Consider the following 20,326-nt stretch of genomic DNA (forward strand, 5'->3'; position numbering starts at 1 on the left):
GGCCAAAGTCTATGTGTGATCTTTCAAGCCTGACCATAGGCAATTATTAGGCTTTTCTTGGCAGTCCTCATGGGGGAAAGCGCTAGCTGGCACCAGCCTCCTTATGGAGGAAAGGAAATACCCAACTCCAGCCCACTCTGGACAACCTATGAATTCAATGAAATGTTTAAGGAAAAATTATACCAAATCTCTACAGTTTATTTTATAAGATAGCGGCATTCTGTGAGGCCATCATTACTCCAACACTAAAACCAGACAAAGACAGTACAAGAAAAAAACAAACTATAGACCAATATCTCTCATGAACATAAATGCAAAAATTCTCAATGAAATATTAACCATAGAATCCAACAATATATGTAAAGAATTATACACTATGACTAGGTGGGATTTATCCCAGTTATGCAAGGATGTCAACGTTCAAAAGTCAGTTAAAGTATTTCATCCATAAGCAGACTGAAGAATAAGAATCACTTGATCCTATCAACAGGTGCAGAAAAAGCACTTGACAAAATCCAACACCCATTCCCAAAAAATAAATAAAAAAACCGCTCAGTAAACTGAGAGTAGATTTATTCTCTATTCCTCTAGAACAAGAACTTCCTGTACTTGAAAAAGAACATGTACACAAAACCCACAGGTAATATCATACGTGATGGTAAGAAAGTCAAATCTCTCCTACTAACATAAGAAACAAGGCAAGGATGTCCCCGTTATGAGTGCTTTTCAGGGTAGTAATGGTAGTCCTAGCTCATGCAGTAAAACATAAAAAAAGTTATGCAGTTTGAGAAGGAAGTAATAAAATTGTCTTTAATCATAGATGACATAATTGCCTACACAGAAAATCTGAAAGAATCAACCAAAAATCTCCTGGGACTAAGTAATTATGGCAAGGTGGAAGGATATAAGGTTAACATGTAAAAGTTAATTGCTTTCCTCTATATGAGCAAAGACCAAGTAGAATTTGAGATGAAAAACACAATGATATTTACTTTTGCACTTCTAAAAATGAGATCTATACGAGGAATATACAAAACTCTGATTAAATTAATCAAAGAAGAACTAAATAAATGAAGAGATAATCCATGTTCATGGACAAGAAGACTCAATATTGTCAAGATTTCAGTTTTTCTGGACTTGATCTACAGATTCAATGCAATCCCAATAAAAATCGCAGCAGGTTATTTTGTGCAAACAATATTATTTTACTGATAAAATAATTCTAAAATTTATATGGAGAGGCAAAAGACCTACTCAGAACAGAGGAAGTAGGCCTGACTTGAAAGTTGGAGAACTGATACTACTTCATGTTGTGACTTAGTATAAAGCTATAGTAATTAATACAGTATGATCCTGGCAGAAAAATAGACAAATCAATGGAACACAATAGAGATCCCAGAAATAAACCCACATAATTGTAGTCAACTGATCTTTGATAAAGTGGTAAAAAAAAAAAAAAAAAAAAAAACCACACACACACACACACACACACACACACACAAATCCCTGAGCAAAGATAGTCTTATCAAAAAGTGATGCTGGACATCACCTGCCAAAAAATGAAGTAGAACTTACATTGCATGCAAAAATAACTCAAAATGGATCAGAAACCCAAATGTAAATATATATGATGTGGGAATAACTTTTTAGGTATAATACCAAAAGAACAATGTATGAAAGAAAGAATTGATAAAGCTGGAATTCATTAAGTTTAAATAAGTAAATTTAATTTAAGTAAATTTAAATTTTCTACTCTGTAGAAAGACACTGTCAAGAGAGTGAAAAGACAAGCCCCAGTCTGTAAGAAAATATTTGCAAAAGATGTATCTCATAAAGGACTGTTATCCAAAATATACAAACTTTGGATGGACCTTGAGGGCATTATCCATAGTAAGATAAATTAGAAAGATAAACACCATATGATATAATTTATAGATGGAATCTAAAAAGGACTCCAAACTACAGATAGTAAACTGTGATTACTGAGGGATGGGAGTGGGATGATAGGACAGATGTTAAGGGTACAAACTTGCGATGTGAAGTAAATAAGCCCTAGAGACCTGTGCACTAGGTCTAGTGGATACTGACACCCATATTGTATTACAACCATCAGAATGCCAAGAGACTAGAACTCAATGATTTCAGAAGCTAAACAGAAATGATGATTATGTAACATGATGGTGGTGCTAATTATCCCCACAGCGGCAATCATAGTACATATTATAATACATCGATGTATCAAAATAACATGTTATACACCTTAAGTTTACTCAAAGTTACATGTCAAATATGTTTTTTATTAAAAAAGGAAAAAAAAGAAAAAAAAGGAAAAACAAAAAACAAACAACAAAAAAAGGAAAGAAATCATCTGATTAGAAAATGGACCAAAGACCTTACCAGACACTTCACCAAAGAAGATATACGAATGGCAAATAAGCATATAAAATATATATCATACATCATATGTCATCAGGGAAATGCAACTAAAACAACAATGAGATACCACTACACACCTATAACCAAAATAATAAACAGTGACAACAAACAGCATGTGATGGTGAAGAATAGGAAATCTTAATTCATTGTTGGTAAGAATGGAAAATGGTTCAGCCACAGTGTGGTGGTTTCTTAGAAAAGTAAACATATTCTTATCATACAATCCAGCAACTGTGCTCCTTGGTACTTCCCCAAAGGAGTTATGTTCATAACTGCCAACACATGGAAGCAACTAAAATGCCCTTCAGTTTGTGAATGGATGAATAGGCTATGGTACATCCGCACAGTGGATTATTATTCTGTGCTAAAAGAAATGAGCTATCAAATCATGAAAAGACATGGAAGAAGGGCACCTGGGTGGCTCAGTCAGTTAAGCATCCAACTCTTGACTCAGCTCAGCTCTTATCTCAGAGTCATGGGTTCAGACCCTGCATTGGGCTCTGCACTGGGCATGAAGCCTACTTAAAAAAAAAAAAAGGCATGAAAGAACTTTAAATGCATATTAATAGTTGAAAGAAGCCAACCCTATGACAATCTGGAAGAGACAGAACTATGGAAACAGTAGATTAATGGTTTCAGGGCTTCTAGGAGAAGGAGGGATGGACAAGTGGAACACAGAGGGTTTTAGGGCAGAGAATCTGCTCTGTATAAGACTGTAATCGTCATACATATAATGGATACATGTCATTATACATTTGTCCAAACTCATAAAATGACAACACCTAGAGTGAACCATAATGTAAACTAGGGACTTTAGGTGGTAATGATGTGTCAATGTAGGTTCATCAGTTGTAAAAAATGTATCACTTTCATAGGGGATGTTGTTAAGGAAGGAGGCTATGTATGTGTGTGGAGCAGACAGTATATGGAAAATTTCTGTACCATCTGCTCAGCTCTGCTGTGCACCTAAAACTGCTCTAAAAAATAAAGTCTATTAAAAATAGGGAAAAAAACCTGTGAGCATTTACTTTCTTGTATTAAAGTCCTTTCTGTTTGAGAAACTTAGAATTTTACAATTTTCTATGTCTGAAGGATAGATGAGGTCTTGCACAAAAATAATTAAAAATGACAAAAGACTGGTATAATTTTTGCCTAAAATAATTATAAAGACAATCATGGTGATCACTGAGTAATGTATAGAATTGTTGAATCAGTATGTTGTGCACCTGAAATTTAACATTGAACGTTATTTATACTTCAATAAAAAAAATTTTAAAACAGAATGTCCATAAATCTTTTGCCATGTCAAACTAATTGCTTAATGTTACTAATTCTTTAACATGAATCACTGATAACTTCAATGAAGTGGGGGAAAATGGGGCGCCTCGGTGGCTCAGTAGATTCAACGTCCAACTTTGGCTCAGGTCATGATCTTACCATTCATGGGTTCAAGCCCCACGTAGGGCTCTGTGCTGACAGCTTGGAGCCTGGAGCCTGCTTTGGATTCTATGTCTCTCTCCCTGCCCCTCCCCTGCTTGCGCTCTGTCTCTCTCTCAAAAATTTATTTAAAAAATGGAGGAAGACATTTTGCTCCATGGCAACAGGATTTACTGAGTGAAATTGGCAGGTGATGTGAAATGTCAGGTATTTCTGGAGGAGAAAGGACTACAGGAATGTATAATATTCCTTGGCTACTTGGGAGCTGTGTGATGATACTTGAAGGAGGGGGAGTTATTTTCCAGAATTTTGAAATGGAAAGTTTTAATTATGCTAATATCAAAACATTGTGTAGGGAGACTGTCAGCCAAGAGAGAGGGGATAATGAGTTGTGGGTTTGAATCTCAGTGTTAATTGTATCAGTTCTGTGATCTGGAGAGAGTTACTTAATGTCTTTACATCAGTTTCTTCATCTGAGAACATGAGATAATTAAGTAAAACACAGTAGATTGGCTAGCATTCCATAAATGTTAGATGTGATGACGATATGATGATGGCGGTAACTGAGTGAAGGGGCCACGTAAGCAATCTTGGCAGGAATAAGTAAGTGGTAACCCACATAATGAGAGAGAGAATAGAGGGAACAATCTGGTCAAAAAGAGGTTATTTGCTATTTCTTGATGACTTTCAAATTCATCTCCATTTGTCTTATGCACTTCCAAGTGCAAATTACTATTAGTTTGGGTAATATTTTTTTCTATAGAAGGTGATAAATCAATGAACAGCTCTCTCTTAAATTCATTGCTGAAAGTTTTTTTTTTTTTTTAAATTTTTTTTTTTAAATTTTTTTTTTTAACGTTTATTTATTTTTGGGACAGAGAGAGACAGAGCATGAACGGGGGAGGGGCAGAGAGAGAGCGAGACACAGAATCGGAAACAGGCTCCAGGCTCTGAGCCATCAGCCCAGAGCCTGACGCGGGGCTCGAACTCAGGGACCGCGAGATCGTGACCTGGTTGAAGTCGGACGCTTAACCGACTGTGCCACCCAGGCGCCCCTGAAAGTTTTAAATTTATGTTACATTGTAATCAAGATAAAGAACCGGTTTACCAGAGGGTGAAGGATAAACAAAATTTTTTTAAATGATCCCAAATGGAAGAAAATATGAACTTGAAATCATATTCACGCAGAGTAGGACATGAGAGATGTGAGAGGGAGAAAGGAAGGAGGAAAAAAAAATTAGTGAATAAATCCAATGAATCATGTTGAGAAGTGGTGGTTCTCCCTTCACGTGTGTTTACATTTTTGGAGGGCTTCTCCCCTACACTTCTCCCAATTTTCAACCTGAGGAAGAATGATGACATTTGCATCTGAAGAAGTTTCTCCTCAGTGTTTTCTGCACGGCAGCCTTTACCTCCTTATTCCTCAAGCTGTAGATCAGGGGGTTCAGCATGGGGATCACCGTGGTGTAGAACACGGAGGCCACATTCTCCTTGGCCACAGAACTGGCCGTGGAGGGTTTTAAGTACATGAACGCTGTAGAACCATAGAACATTCCCACAGCTGCAAGGTGAGAGCTGCAGGTGCTGAAGGCTTTGGACCTTCCCTGTGTGGTGCTGATGTGGAGGATGCTGGAGAGGATGAAGACGTAGGAAACAAGGACTGTTAAGCTGGTGACTATGATGTTGAATCCAGCCAAAGAGAACACTGTCATCTCAATATGATAGGTGCTAGAGCAGGAGAGCTTTATGAGAGGGAGGATGTCACAGAAGTAATGGCTGATGAGGAACTCACAGTAGGACAGTTTTAACATCAGGCCAGTCTCTATTGTTGCGCCAATAAATCCCATGGCATAGACCACAGACACCAGCAGGGAACACACTTGAGGAGACATGATGACATGGTAGAGCAACGGGCTGCAGATGGCGACATAGCGGTCATAGGCCATCACTGTCAACATGTAACACTCACCAATGACAAACACAAGGAAGAAGTAGAGCTGTGACATGCACCCCGCATGGGAGATGATGTTCTTCTCTGACACAAAGTTCACCAGCATTTTTGGGGTAATGACAGAGGAGTAGCAGAGATCCACAAGGGACAGATTGCTGAGGAAGTAGTACATGGGGGTGTGAAGCTGAGCATTCAGACAAATCAGTGTGAACATGCCCAGGTTCCCTATGATGGTGACCAAGTAGATCTCAAGGAAGAGGAGGAAGAGGGGGAGCTGGAGCTCTGGCCGATTTGTCAATCCCCTGAGAATAAACTCGGTCACTGTAGAGTGATTTTCGCCAGCCATTCTCCTGTGATTGGGAGCCCTGTGGGGATGGGAGAGAAGAGCCCATGAAAGGCTATACATGAGTTTTTCTGATGAGGCTAGTCACCAGCATCCATCCTGAGTAATGGTCTTAACGCTTTCTGGGTTGTCTCCTTACTTAATGTTTTCTAGGATTCAAACAATTTTGCCATGGTTTAGAGGACACGAAAATGACAAAAAAGGGGTTACCCCTAGAGATTTTACCACTTTTATGTTCCTCAAGTACCATGGTAATAATTACAAGTATGTTTTATTTATAGGTTTTGAGGTGAGTTTTGCCCCAGAAAGAGAATTTCGCTTGTCATTGATGAGATCACAAAATATTACCCATAAAATGAAAACATGTTGCTAATTTATCTCAAATCCAGGTAATATGAGATGGTAAAGCTCTACCAATTACTGATTGATGAAATTCAATCTCCACATTTGAGAAATAAATGGTTATTTTATCAATTCCTGTAGTTTAAAAAATAATAGAATACATGTGAAAATATTTTCCAAATATTTAGTTACTGTATAAGTGTAGATTTTTGTTAAGCAGCTGGAATTTGTCCTAATTTGTCATTGAACTTTAGGTCTTAGGGTACTTAGTTCTGGTTACACACAATAATCACTTTGGGAGCTTTAAAAAATAATGATGTCAGGTTCCTACCTATACTAGTTCTGATTTATTGATCAGAATGCATTTTTTTATCATTGAGCTCTACCTTTCTGGGAAGGCAGCAAGGTTCAACTAAAGAAAGTAAAAAAAAAAAAGTTTTTTTTAAAGTTTTGTGTTTATTGAAACTAGAATAATTTGGGACTCTTAACGGTAGAGAGCAAAACAATTTGTGTGTAAGACGGACACTTTCCCTTCTCCCCTGTTTTGCATAGCCCTAAATCCTTTATCCTTGGTGGTCAGCCCATCCTTGGCCACTTCGTGTATCCTCTAAAATAATGTGTCTTATTGCTTCACCATGTTTCTATTTCTATGTTGTTGATTTCCAAATTACTACTTATTGTTTGTTTTTAGAGTCAACCTATGATTAATGCTGAGAAAATTTTTAGCTGATGGTAATTATATATAGATGCCCAAGAGGTTTTTTGGAAGGAATCTTAGTATTCCTTCCAAGTCAAAATGGCAGTTTAAAGCTGGTCTGGAGAAGCAACTCCTGTCATGGGGTGTTGCATCATCTTGTGATGAGTTTTCTTCATTTCTCCTTTATATCCAATAAGAAAAAGCAGAGGAAAACATAATTTATAAGAGAAGATAGTATTCTTCTTCTGATAACTTGTTTGCCAGAAGTAATTTGGTTGGCTCTGTTGAGTAATTATCAAGTGGTAAGTGTAAGCCCCTGGAAAATCACTTGCCTCACACTGGCTAAAACTTCCCAAGTTCTAAATAAGATTGATCAATAGATGAGATGATCTTAAAACAACTCTAATCCTTAGTTTTTATGATTTCAACTTATGGGTGAGTAAAAAAAAAGTTCTATGTGATTGAAGAAGATATCTATTTGTATATCTGTCTATCTATGTTTTAAATCTGAAGAATTTCACAACATGGTCATAACGAATAGTTAAAAGTTAGCAAGTGGACTTGTATTTCCATACATGAAGGAAGAACTTCTACTTTGTGTTTCACCATAAACAATTAGAAAACCAGACAAGGGATATGAAACCATATTTTCCAGATAGCTGACACAGGGAGCACTAAACTGATTCCTGAAAAGAGGGAAATAAACAGCATGAGCCAATGATTGTACCAGCTTATCTCCTGTAGGAATTTTCCATTCTATACTCCAGGTGGGGAAAATCCAGAAAGGATAAATATTGTATTTTAAAAATATTCATTTATTTATTTATTTATTTAGTAAGAGTGAGATAGTAAGACAGTGAATGTGGGGGGGCAAAGAGAGAGGGAGAATCTCCATCAGGCTCCATGCTCAGCACAGAGTCTGATGTGGGGCTTGATCTCACAACTCTGAGATCATGACCTGAGTCAAAATTAAGAGTTGGACGCTTAACCAACTGAGCCACCAGAGTGCCCAAATATTGTAAAATCTAGGACGAAAACTAAATAATAAAAAAGAGCTGTAGCTAACAAGCCAATAGTGGAGATAAAATCAAATCATCAACAAAACTTCAATTATTCCAAAAGAAGGCAAGAAGAAAAACAAATGGAATAAATGACAACTGAAAGAAGTAGAAAACCTATAGCAAGGATGAAAGATTTAAACTCAACCTAGTGAGGGGCACCTGGGTGGCTCAGTCGGTTGAACATCCGACTTCGGCTCAGGTCATGATCTCACGGTTCGTGAGTTCAAGCCCCGCATTGGGCTCTGTGCTGACAGCTCAGAGTCTGAAGCCTGCTTCAGATTCTGTGTCTTGCTCTCTCTCTGCCCCTCCCCTGCTCATGCTCTGTCTCTCTCTGTCTCAAAAATAAATAAAACATAAGAAAAAAAAAAACTCAACCTAGTGATTGATAATTGAATTAAATGTTAATGGTTTAAATATACCAATTAAAGTGCAGAGATTGTCAGATTGGATAAAGGGCATTACTCAATTGTATGCTTTCCCAAGAAATCCACTTAAAATATAAAGACAAAAACAGCTAAAACTAGAAGGATGGGAAAAGATGTACTGTGAAAACATCGATCAAAAGGAAGTTGGAGTGACTATATCAGCATTAAGCAAAGTAGACTTCAAAGGAAGGATTGTTACTAAAAATAAGGAGGAACATTTCACAATGATAAAGGAATCAATTCATAATACTCTTAAATAAATTCATGTATTAATAGTTTCAAAATACATGGGCCAAAACTGACAGAACTGAAAGGAAAAATAAACAAGTCCACTATTAGTTGGAGACTGCAATATTCCTCTTTCATTAATTGATAAAAGTAGTAGAAAAATTAATAAGGACATAGGAAATATCCACAAATTGACATTTTTAGAACACTCCACCAAGAAGTAGCAGAATATCTAATCTTTTAGGTGCACATGGAACATATTTTGAGATAAAAACTATTCCGGGGAATAAAACAAACCATCATACCTTTAAAAGGTTGAAATCATAATGAGTATGTACCCTTCACCACAACAAATACAAACTATAAATAATCTACAGTAAGATATCTGGAAAATCTTTGAATATTTAAAAATTAAAAAGCCTACTTCTAAATAACACACAGGCCAAAAAGAAGTCACACACTAAGTTACATGTGAACTGAATGAACATGAAGACACAGTAATCAAAAATTTTAAATTTTTTTTTTTTCAACGTTTATTTATTTTTGGGACAGAGAGAGACAGAGCATGAACGGGCGAGGGGCAGAGAGAGAGGGAGACACAGAATCAGAAACAGGCCCAGGCTCTGAGCCATCAGCCCAGAGCCCCACGCGGGGCTCAAACTCACGGACCGTGAGATCGTGACCTGGTTGAAGTCGGACGCTTAACCGACTGTGCCACCCAGGCGCCCCAGTAATCAAAAATTTTAAATTCTGCCAAAAAAAATGTTAATAAGGAAACTTGGCATTAAATGATTATTTTAGAACAAAAGGGAATTCTAACATCAGTAATCTATGCTCCCACCTTAATAAACTACTAAAATGATTCAGAATGAAGAAAATCATGTAGATAAGCATGGAATTCAATGCAATAAGGAAACAGATAAACAGTAAAAAGAAATCAGTGAAACTAAAGCTGGTCTTTGAAAACAGGCAAGAGACATAGAGATGGAATCACACAGCCTATAAAGGAGCAGAAATGAGATGAGGATACTATTATTGGACTCTCAGTGAAAATACCAGAAGATAAGATCGTACTGTCTCTAAGATAGAGGGTACCAGACACAGGAGAGAAGCAAAGGAAACTCTAGGTTGACAGCCATATGTCAGGTATGGGGAGTGAGTCCAGAAAGGACAGAGGATAGAGGCCTCCAGGGGAGAAATGAAATTGGTAGACTGTCTCAAATATTTGGACATTTGGAAAATTATATTAAGGAGTACTTGACAGATACTATGGAGCATCTGAAAATATACATTTTTTTAAATGTTTATTTATTTTTGAAGAGAGCTAGACAGAGCATGAGTGGGGGAGGGGCAGAGAGAGAGGGAGACACAGAAGCTGAAGCAGGCTCCAGCCTCTGAGCTGTCAGCACACAGCCCGACGTAGGGCTTGAACTCACGAACCTTGAGATCATGACCTGAGCTGAAGTCGGACACTTAACTGACTGAGCCACCCAGGTGCCCCTGGAGCATGTGAAAATACAAAGGAGAGATACCTAGAATTGGTCAATGATTACAATTCTTGGAAAAATTACAAGTAGTACATATAAAGGAACAATGAAAAGTACAATATTTGGTTCTGCAGTGATGGTTCATTCTGCATGATAATAAAGTCTGCACTGCCAGAGTTCTGATACTGTTGACATTAAGCACCGAGAATAAATAATTGTATTATAACTGGGAGAATATGGCAAGGAATTGGGGTGGGGGAGTGTAAGACAAATCTGCATCTAAATAGAAGTTATGCATTCAACAAATACTTATCAATAACTATTGAGTTAGGTCCTATTATAGACTATTAATAATGTCTAAAATATCATGAAATCCTCAAAGAGCACTGCAAGCATAATAAACAAACACACAGGTAAATACCCAAGGAAACAGATACAAGATTTGAAAGCTGTTTCCTCTGGACAGCAGAGCTGGGCTCAGGGATGCTTGGGGCAATAAGTGTTAGTTTTTATTATTAACCTTTGAGTAGCTTTTGAATTTTAAACTATATGCGTGCATTATTTTTAAAGATAAAAACTGATTAAAGTACTGTGTTCTCTTACATATTTTTTATTGGTGGTCTTAATACAGATCATATTTTTATGTCAAGAAGCACAACTGTGTTCATATATATATTATTTTGAGAGAAAGAGAAAGTGTGAATGGTGGAGAGGGGTAGAGAGGGAGAGAAAGAGAGAGAGCATATGGGGGGGGGAAGAGAGATGGGGGGAGAGAGAGAGAGAGAGAGAGAGAGAGAGAGAGAGAGAGAAAGAGATAGAGAATCTCAAGCAGGCTCCATGCTCTGCACAGAGCCTGATGAGGGGCTCAACGTGGGGCTCCATCCCACGACCCTGGGATCATGACCAGAGCCCGAAATCAAGAGTCTTAAGCTCAACAGACTGAGCCACCCAGGTGCCCTGAATGTTAAAATGTTATATTTGACATTTAATGTGGTAGTTAAAGGTGTAGACTCAGAAGTCAGACAGGACTGGGTTAAATCCCAACTCTGACTTTGACCATGTGATCTTAAGCAAGTTATGGAACCGTGTTACTTGTAAGCATTCTTGTCTGTAGACTGGGAATAATAATAATATGTGCCTCACAGTGCACAGTCCCTAGCATTGTAGCATTGCCTATAATAGGTGGTTAATATCTCTTAGTATTCATTAAAGCATCAGATTATAATATCAAACCATGGCCCTATTGTCTTCATAAAGATGAAATACACAAATAATGAAGGTGCTATCCAAGAGGCATGACCCAGAATGTATATAGGGTATGATATTTATAGACATTTTATCTCTGACATGCATTTCTAAGCTGAAAAAAAAATTATATCCTTGCTAATTTAATTTCCTCCTCAAATAGTTACTGACATTTTTGTAAACCTTTTATTGTGTACACATTTCTTTCAGAGACTAGTCTCAGATACTATTCCTAAAAATCCTTAGGAGGATTGGGAATGTATTTAGAACAGGAATTATTATTCCCACTTTAGTAATAGGGAACCGAAGGGCTGAGATTTTAAGACTTCCTCAAAGTTCACAGAACTTACTAGTGGCGACTTGAAATTAAAAATGCATTCTGCTGTCTCTAAATCTGTGCTTTTCCTTCTCCTCTGCTTTGTCGTCTTATAAGTCTGTGAAGCTATGGCTCTAGGCAATATTTTGGCCTCACAGTATTGGGGTTCACTCTTCATTTCTTAGTATAAGGAGAACACAGGAAAAGAAAAGAGGGATGCTATATTATATTATCTGTTCGCCAGGACAGGGGTCTGCAAGTTCAGCCAGATCCAGCCCACTGACTGTATTTGTTGGAAAGTTTCGTTGGAACAAAGCCACGCCCATTCCTCTATGCCTTGTTGATGCTGTCTTCCTGTTTAAGTGGCACAGCAGAGTAGTGGCAACAGAGATCCTATGCACTGCACAGCCTAATATCTATACTATCTGGTCCTTTCTGGAAACGTTTGCCAATCCCTGCTCTAGGAAACTGATACTCAAGAAGTTGCACAATTTACCTAAGGTTATACAATGGTAGAAAGTAGAACTGGTCTAGAACCCAGGATTTGTGACCATCCGTCTGTTGTCCTCCACCATGCCATGCTGTCTTTCTGTGGCACTTCACTTTACTTTTATATTTAAGTAAACTTAATTTAATACATTAAGGACAAGAAGGGATATTATTGCTATATTACCAGAATCTCTTTTTAAATTACAAAATATATTTGCATTATAAGAAAGTAAACATACAGACAGGCAAAAATAATTATATTCCAACTACCAAGAATCTAAAATTGTAATGTGTATTCTACCAGATCTTTTTTATGCATGTATGCATTTATATACATAGGTATAAATATACATGCATTTTTAAACTCAAAGTTAGCATACCATACATTTTTTAAAAGATCTAATTGGCTTTATTAAATGATTCATGAATCAGGTAGCATCCCTTCTAGCAAGTAGAGTATATGTTGTTTTATAACCTGTTTTCTCATAGAACATTAAAAGACTTTAACCCACTTGATCAGCAATAGTAATAATATTGTGCTTGTTGTGATATTGAAGATAAGGAAGTCTGCATTATCATAAATTTTATATTTTAAATTACTGGCAGTGAGATAACTTCTTTGTCACTAATAACAGCAAGAATTTTGAACTGTGTTTTAATTTTTTAAAAAGAGATAAATTTCACTTAGATAATGACAATATAGCTAACATAGCTAAGCTATCTAACATATCTCCATCCATCGAATATGACTCTCCTAAAATGATAAGAAACAGAAAATCCACTTTAAATATATCAATACCAGGAATCAAAGTTGGGTATAAAACAGAATGTTGCTATGAGGCAGTGTTTGTTTTTGCCTCTTGATGAGAACACCTTCCAATTATATAGAAAACTGTGGGCAACAGAAATCTAAGTTTTATTCCTGTTATCTTCTAGCTAACATATACATGATCCACGAATTTCTTGATGTTAAAATCTTACCAGTAGTTTTATCAGGTGACCAGTTTTATCAGAAGCGCAGACTTGTTGCTAATGACAACACTGAGAATTACCTAGACAACTCTATTTCCTTTACAAGTGGGGAAAAAGCACTTTGAGAAGGGGGATATATGATTGGAAATAGTATATATATATAAAAAGCTCTGCATTACAAATGCAAATTAATGGAAGATATTTTGTTCACATCTTACATAATTGCTTTAAAATTATAATTGAATGCCTTGGGGTGCCTGGGTGGCTGAGTCGGTTCAGTGTCTGACTTCGGCTCAGGTCATGATCTCAGAGTTTGTGAGTATGAGCTCCACATCGGGCTTGGTGCTGACAGCTCAGAGCGTGGAGCCTGCTTTGGATTATGTGTCTCATTCTCTCTCTGCCCTCCCTCACTTGTGTTCTGTCTCTGTCTCTCAGAAATAAATACATGTAAAAAAAAATTAAAAAAAAATAATTGAATACCTGGCTTGATGAAAACTGCAACACTGTTGGGTGGAAATCTTAGGTGGTACTTTGTTTTCAGCAATTAAGAAGTATCAGAAAACAGAAAGGCACCAGATTTACATCTATTTCCAGTCAAAGGGGCCAACATATTCATAAAAATGGGTCACTGAGTTGGGGAGTGTTGGGTATATTTTTATATAGGCAGAACCTCTCCTGGGATATGGCTGCTCCAGAGACTTGGTCCTCATTGAAGGCAATTAGTCTTTGGGTTTACGCTTTGTACTATGAATGACATCTCCCACGTGTGTTAATTTTTCTTCTGTTGAGGGACTTATCCTGCAGCCTGGGAAGCTTGGTGCCAACTGTCAGCACTGGAACATTTTTAGTTTCATCATCATCATCATCGTTATTACCATGACCACACTGATCATTACCATCAATATTATCCTCATCTTCACTAACATCATCACTTTTGTCCCTGTCACCACCAACATGGTCAGTATTTATCACTAATTTTTTGTCGTTGTGTACCATGAACTATATTTACATTTTTATTATAAAAAGCCTTTATTTCACATCTTTCTACACTGAACATTTCTCCAAAACCAAATTCACTGAATATGCTAAAAAAGAAACCTCTTTAATTTTAGTTAACTTTTTTTTTATAAATTGAAACGGAAGGTTTCATTTTTTAAAAATAATTAAACTTATTTTGACTATTATATTTTATTTTTTCCCCAAATTTACTGAAGTATGATTGACAAGTAATTATACATATTTATGTTGTACAATATATTTTAGGTGTACAATATAAGTTGATATATGTTCATATTGTGAAAAGATCACTACAATCAAGCTGATTCACATATCCATTACCTCACATAGTTACCACTTTTGTTTTAGTGGTGATAACAGCTAAGATTTATTCTCTTAGTGGATTTCACATATGCAATATATTATTATTAACAATAGCCACCATGCTGTACATTAGATCCCCAGAACTTATTCATCTTATAATTGGCTCTTTGACCAATGTCTCCTCATTTCCCTCACCCCTCAGCTCCTGGAAACCACTATTCTTAGATGTACAAGCAAATAAATATTAAATGCTACTGATGTCTGTCCAATATTTTGGTTATTTAGACCTTTTTGTCTACCGGATTTCTTAGGAAGAGCTCATGGCAACAAGATCCCTAAGTTTTTATCAGTTAATGGCAATGTGTCTACAGCTTTTATATTTGAAGTTAGTTTGGCTATACATTAAACCATCCATGGTTCACATTTTAATTTTTTGAATATCTGAAATCTATTACTCTATTTTCTTCTGTAAAGCAATGTTTGATGACAGTATGATTTCTTTTTCCTTTATGAGTTAGTTGGGTCATTTTTTTTTTAACTGGGTGCCCAAAAGCCCAAAAGTGTCATTTATTAAGATAGGGAATATAGGAAGAGAAAGTTTTTGAGGAAAGGTAGTGATATAACTTTTGAATGTGTTGAATTTTTGGTGTCTGTTGGGTGTTCAGATATGAATAGAAATACAAATTTGGAAGTCAACAGCAGAGGGTGATTTCAGTCATGGGAGTGGACAAGGTCTTTTGGAGAGCATAAATAGAATGCCAAGAGGAGATTGAGGATAGAACTGTGTGGAATATCAGTATTTAGCTCTTGAAGGAAAACTGAGAAGTGGCCAGAAGTTGAAGGAAAATTAGACAGGTGATGTATTTCAAAAGGGAAGTGTGATATAATAGAAAATATATATACTGCTCTCTGCCCCCAGTTCCTGGCACAGAACTCCTGACACCCTTGTAATTTCCTCTGTGATAGGAGTGTCCTTTGTCCCAATGAGGTATCTCTGGGTGGTCTCCTGAATAGTTCCTGGATGTGGGCTGGTCACCGGAAAGACTAAGCTATGATTAGAAACTTGGAATCTTCAGCCCTGTCCTCCATTCTCTTGAGAAGGGAAAAGGGCTGAAAATGGATATAATGATCAAACATGTGATGGAACCTCCAGAAAGTCCCCCCAAAGTACAGGGTTTGGAGAGCTTTTAGGGTAGTAAACACGAGGTAGTAAAAGAGCGCTGTGCCTGAACAGAGCATGGAAGTTTGGGGGCCCTTCCCACACACCTTGCCCTGAATCTCTTCCATCTGGATGTTCATCTGTATCCTTTAATAAACAGGTAAACTAAGTCAGTGTTTCCCTGAGCTCTGTGAGCCACTGTGGCAAATTAATCAAAGAGGATCTTTGGATCCTCTGATCTATATTCAGTTGCTCAGAAGTATAGGTGATAACCTGGGCTTGGGACAGGCATCTGAAGAATGTGTGTTGGGGGGAGTGGGGGCAGGGTCTGGAGCAGTTCTTGTGGGACAGAGCCGCTAACCTGTGGGATTTGACACTATCTCCCGGTAGATAGTGTCAGAATTGAGTTAAAATTGTGGGGCACCCAGCTGGTGTTGTGGAGACTTGCCTGTTCTTATGGGGAAACCACCACCACCCCCCACACACATTTGGTGACCAGAAATGTCAGAAGTGAAGTGTTCTGCGTGAATAGTAAAGGAGACTCATAGGAGAAAAACACACAGTAGGGAAGAACTGGGTTTTTCCCTGCATGGGAAGGAAAACACTGAGTTTTTCCATTACAGAAAGGAAAATGAATATTTCAAGACATTAGCTGCCATTGTGCTAAGTAAAATAAGATTCAAAAAGTATTCATTGAATTTAACAACATTTGGTTTCATCTAGTCCTTTTATAGAGGAGACATTTCCAGGAAAAGACAATTTAGTGACTTGTCCAAGAGTGTATGACCAGAGCCAGATCTTTAGACTTCTAAACCTAGCTAGGGCTTTCTCCCAGGATACCACATTGCCTCTTGATTTCAGCTAGCTAGCAGAATGAAATTCCTGAAAGAAAAGTTTGTAAAATATTGGGGCACATCACTGAGTGAGTATGTGGCTTTCCTTTCCGGAGAGGTCTTTAGAAATTGCAGACAGTCTTGGGGTGCCTGGGAGGCTCAGTAAGTGGAGCATCCGACTCTTGATTTCGGCTCAGGTCATGACAGGTTGTGGGCTCGAGCCCCATGTGAGCCTGCTTAGGAATCTGCCTCTCTCTCCCTCATCCCCTCTCCCCAACTCCAGTGCTCTCCCTCTCTCTCTCTTTCTCTCTCTCTCTCTCTCTCTCTCAAATAAAAACAAAAATGCAGACAGTCTTGTTAATGTTGCAAGATTACAGAGGAGTCCATGCAACAAGAGAACTTTGGTATATATATATATTTTAAATGTTTATTTTTGAGAAGGGGGTGCAGAGAGAGGAGGACAGCTGAAGCAGGCTCTGCACTGACAAAACCATGAGATCATGACCTGAGCTGAAGTCAGATGCTTAACCGACTGAGCCAACCCAGTGCCCCAAGAACTTTGGTATGTTACTTACTTTACATTGCTTGATTTCTTTGCACATGTAAGACATTTAATTTAATGTAATTTAATAAGTATTAGTAAATTAGGAAGGCTCTGTTACCTTAGAATAATCTGTTTCTACCCATCAAATTACATTTCTCCTTTCCACAAAATTACACTTGAAGGTTATTTTGGATTTATCCTTATTAACTCTGCCTATATTGTACTTTCTAGCACGTTGATTTGTTTTGTACCCTTTACACTCCTTGTAAATGATAGATTTTACAGTATTTGTGTATTATTTAACACAACTTTATTAAGTGGCACAACATTTCCTGGATTTAAGCCCCTTAAGAAAAAGAACTCTGTTTTGGAGAGTTTTAAGTTGCTTGGTACCTCTCAAGACTAGTCTTTGCAGCAACTTCGGCCACTTAGCAAACTTTCCTTTCCCAGCGTCTGTAGGAAAGGGGGAAGTTTCTTCTACAAACACCACGGCCTTGACAGGCAGAAATCTTCTGGCATTGTTGTGTAGACAGCATTATCAACATATTAAAGGCTTCAAGCTTATTTTTAGTAAACCTAACTATGTGTGGTTTAAATGACTTTTTTTTGGTAGGGATAAAATGTCTCCTTATCAGAATCTCTGACCAATTATTTCAGATAGTAAAAAACTATCCCTGAAATTATGGGTTTGCCATTTGGATTTTCATTGCACTATCTTAACATGCAAGCCCATTACATCCAGCAAGTTTTTGAAAAGCATCTGTAATGTATTCATCACTCTGATAGATCATGAGTGTGTTAGTGTACCCAAAAGCTACAGGATTAAGGATTTTCCTTGAAGAAGCTTTTAATCTAGTTGGGGTTTTGGGAATATAATCTTGAAATAATGAATAGTGTAAGGCCATATTAGACTAAGCACAGTCAGAGTAACATGGAAAAATAATGAGGAGACTTGCAAGACAATGACTTAATTCGAGATTGTTTTTCACTTCTTTTTTCCTTGCACCCTTGGTAACATTATTTACCCCTTACTCTTAAAATTCTCTCTACCTTGACCTCTGTGACATTTTATAAAGGCAACTAATGTTTACTAAATGAATATTCATGGGAGTATAATTCAATCTTCACAAATATCTGCAAGTTTGGTATTATCATTATGATTTTTAGATCAAGACACTGAGTATTAATTAGGTTAGGGGGCGCCTGGGTGGCGCAGTCGGTTAAGCGTCCGACTTCAGCCAGGTCATGATCTCGCGGTCCGTGAGTTCGAGCCCCGCGTCAGGCTCTGGGCTGATGGCTCAGAGCCTGGAGCCTGTTTCCGATTCTGTGTCTCCCTCTCTCTCTGCCCCTCTCCCGTTCATGCGCGCTCTCTCTCTCTCTGTCCCAAAAATAAATAAAAACGTTGAAAAAAAAATAAAAATAAAATAATTAGGTTAGGTAAGTACTCAAGTTCATCCAGGAAATAAGGAATACACTTGGGGTTTAATTCTAGGTTTGTTTTCTCCAGTTCTTGCTCTTAATTGCTATGCTTGCTGTTTTTTTGACATTTCTGTTGGTCAGTGTCTTTCTCCCCTTATTTATTGGCATTTTCACCAGGTTCACACTTTGCCCTTAACTATTCTGTCTTTAAACAGTACTCCCTGAAGCAGTGTTCCTATGTTTCCTCTATTCAATTTTTATCTTAATCTCTTATGTTAAATCTCTGATTTTCAATTTTCTTCTTCTTTCTGGTCGTTGTTTGGAAGTCCTGCCAGCATTTGATGATCTTGTCTAAAATCCAGCTCTTTACTCTTCCACCTCCTTATTTTCCCATTTCTATCATGGGCAGGGATTGGAAATTTAACCATATTTGATGTGTGCCTCTTCTCTGTTGTTCTTTCTCAAACCATTGAGATGTGAAATCCTGTTTGGTACTTCACCATAATATCATAATATGTGGCACTGTTTATCTTTTGCTGTTTATATAGCTTATGTAAAAGTTTTAAAGTTGATTCCCTGCCTCTGGTTTCTTTCTGTTCTAGCCCATTCTGAAATTACCTTCATCCAAGGATATAGTTATTACTATTACCATAGTAAATAACAAATTTTATTTATGTAATGAAACTCTAAAAATAATATACATATGTATCATTTAAATAATAATAATAATAAGCAGCTTTTTGTATCTTCTTTGTGCCAGAAGGTACATCTTTTACTCATGAAAATAACACTTTGAGTTGTGGTTCTTTTCCTCATTTTAAGATTAAAAATTAGAAACTTAAGGAAGGTTGAATTTCCAAGCTCACACAGCTACTTGGATGCAGAACTACGATTTATGCTGAAGTCCACCAGATTCCAAAGTTTATGCTCTGAAAACTTCTCATTTAACTGGTATATATTTCAGAGTGACAGAGAACATTACTAATAATTTGGGGGGGGGGGGGAATAAGAGACATAAACTGGGACTGTCTTAGAGCAACCAGGACTTAGAATAACTTTATCAATTCTATTCTCTACTTTCTCACCATTGGTTATACTCAGATAAGTAATGAAGAGGTTGAGAGAACATCTACTTTTGGAGGAAGGGACATATGCTTATGTAGTCGATGAGCTCAGAGATGACCACAGGACAGTCTCTTGAAATATCCAGAAAAAAAAATCCTATTGGGTACCCAGGAAAGGACCTTAACAGAGCATTGAAAAATAAAGACACAAATTTGAGAGCCATATATATGGTGGGATAGTGGAAGCCATGAAACAAATGAGTTCATCAAGAATTTAAGGAAGTAGGGGTTGCCTGGGTGGCTCAGTTGGTTAAGCGTCGGACTCTTGGTTTTGGCTCAGGTCATGATCTCACTATTTGTGAGTTTGAACCCCTTGTTGGGCTCTGTCCTGGCAGTGTGGAGCCTGCTTGGGATTCTCTCTCCCCCTCTCTCTGCCCCTCCTGCTCTTGTGCTGTCTCTGTTTCTCTCAAAATAAATAAGTAAACTTAAAAAAAGAATTTAAGGAAGTAGGGGTGCCTGGGTGGCTCAGTCGGTTAAGTGTCCAGCTTTGGTTCAGGT

At 37.4% G+C, this 20,326-nt stretch overlaps 1 protein-coding gene across 1 annotated transcript; it reads right to left on the reverse strand.

Moving 5' to 3' along the window:
• Positions 1-5,210: 5,210 nt before the first annotated feature.
• On the reverse strand, positions 5,211-6,185 carry LOC112864947 (olfactory receptor 8A1). The gene has a single exon (XM_025927960.2). It carries the CDS (start codon positions 6,168-6,170, stop codon positions 5,211-5,213), a length of 960 nt encoding a protein of 319 aa, XP_025783745.1. The 5' UTR covers positions 6,171-6,185.
• Between the last annotated feature and the right edge of the window lie 14,141 nt (positions 6,186-20,326).

The sequence above is a fragment of the Puma concolor genome, chromosome D1 (assembly GCF_028749965.1).
Source record: "Puma concolor isolate L17-30 chromosome D1, mPumCon1.1.hap2, whole genome shotgun sequence".
Classification (NCBI taxonomy): Eukaryota; Metazoa; Chordata; class Mammalia; order Carnivora; family Felidae; genus Puma; species Puma concolor.

Bases quoted from the DNA above. Each gene is read 5' to 3' on its own strand.
- LOC112864947 (XM_025927960.2), bottom strand. From the start codon at position 6,170: ATGGCTGGCGAAAATCACTCTACAGTGACCGAGTTTATTCTCAGGGGA.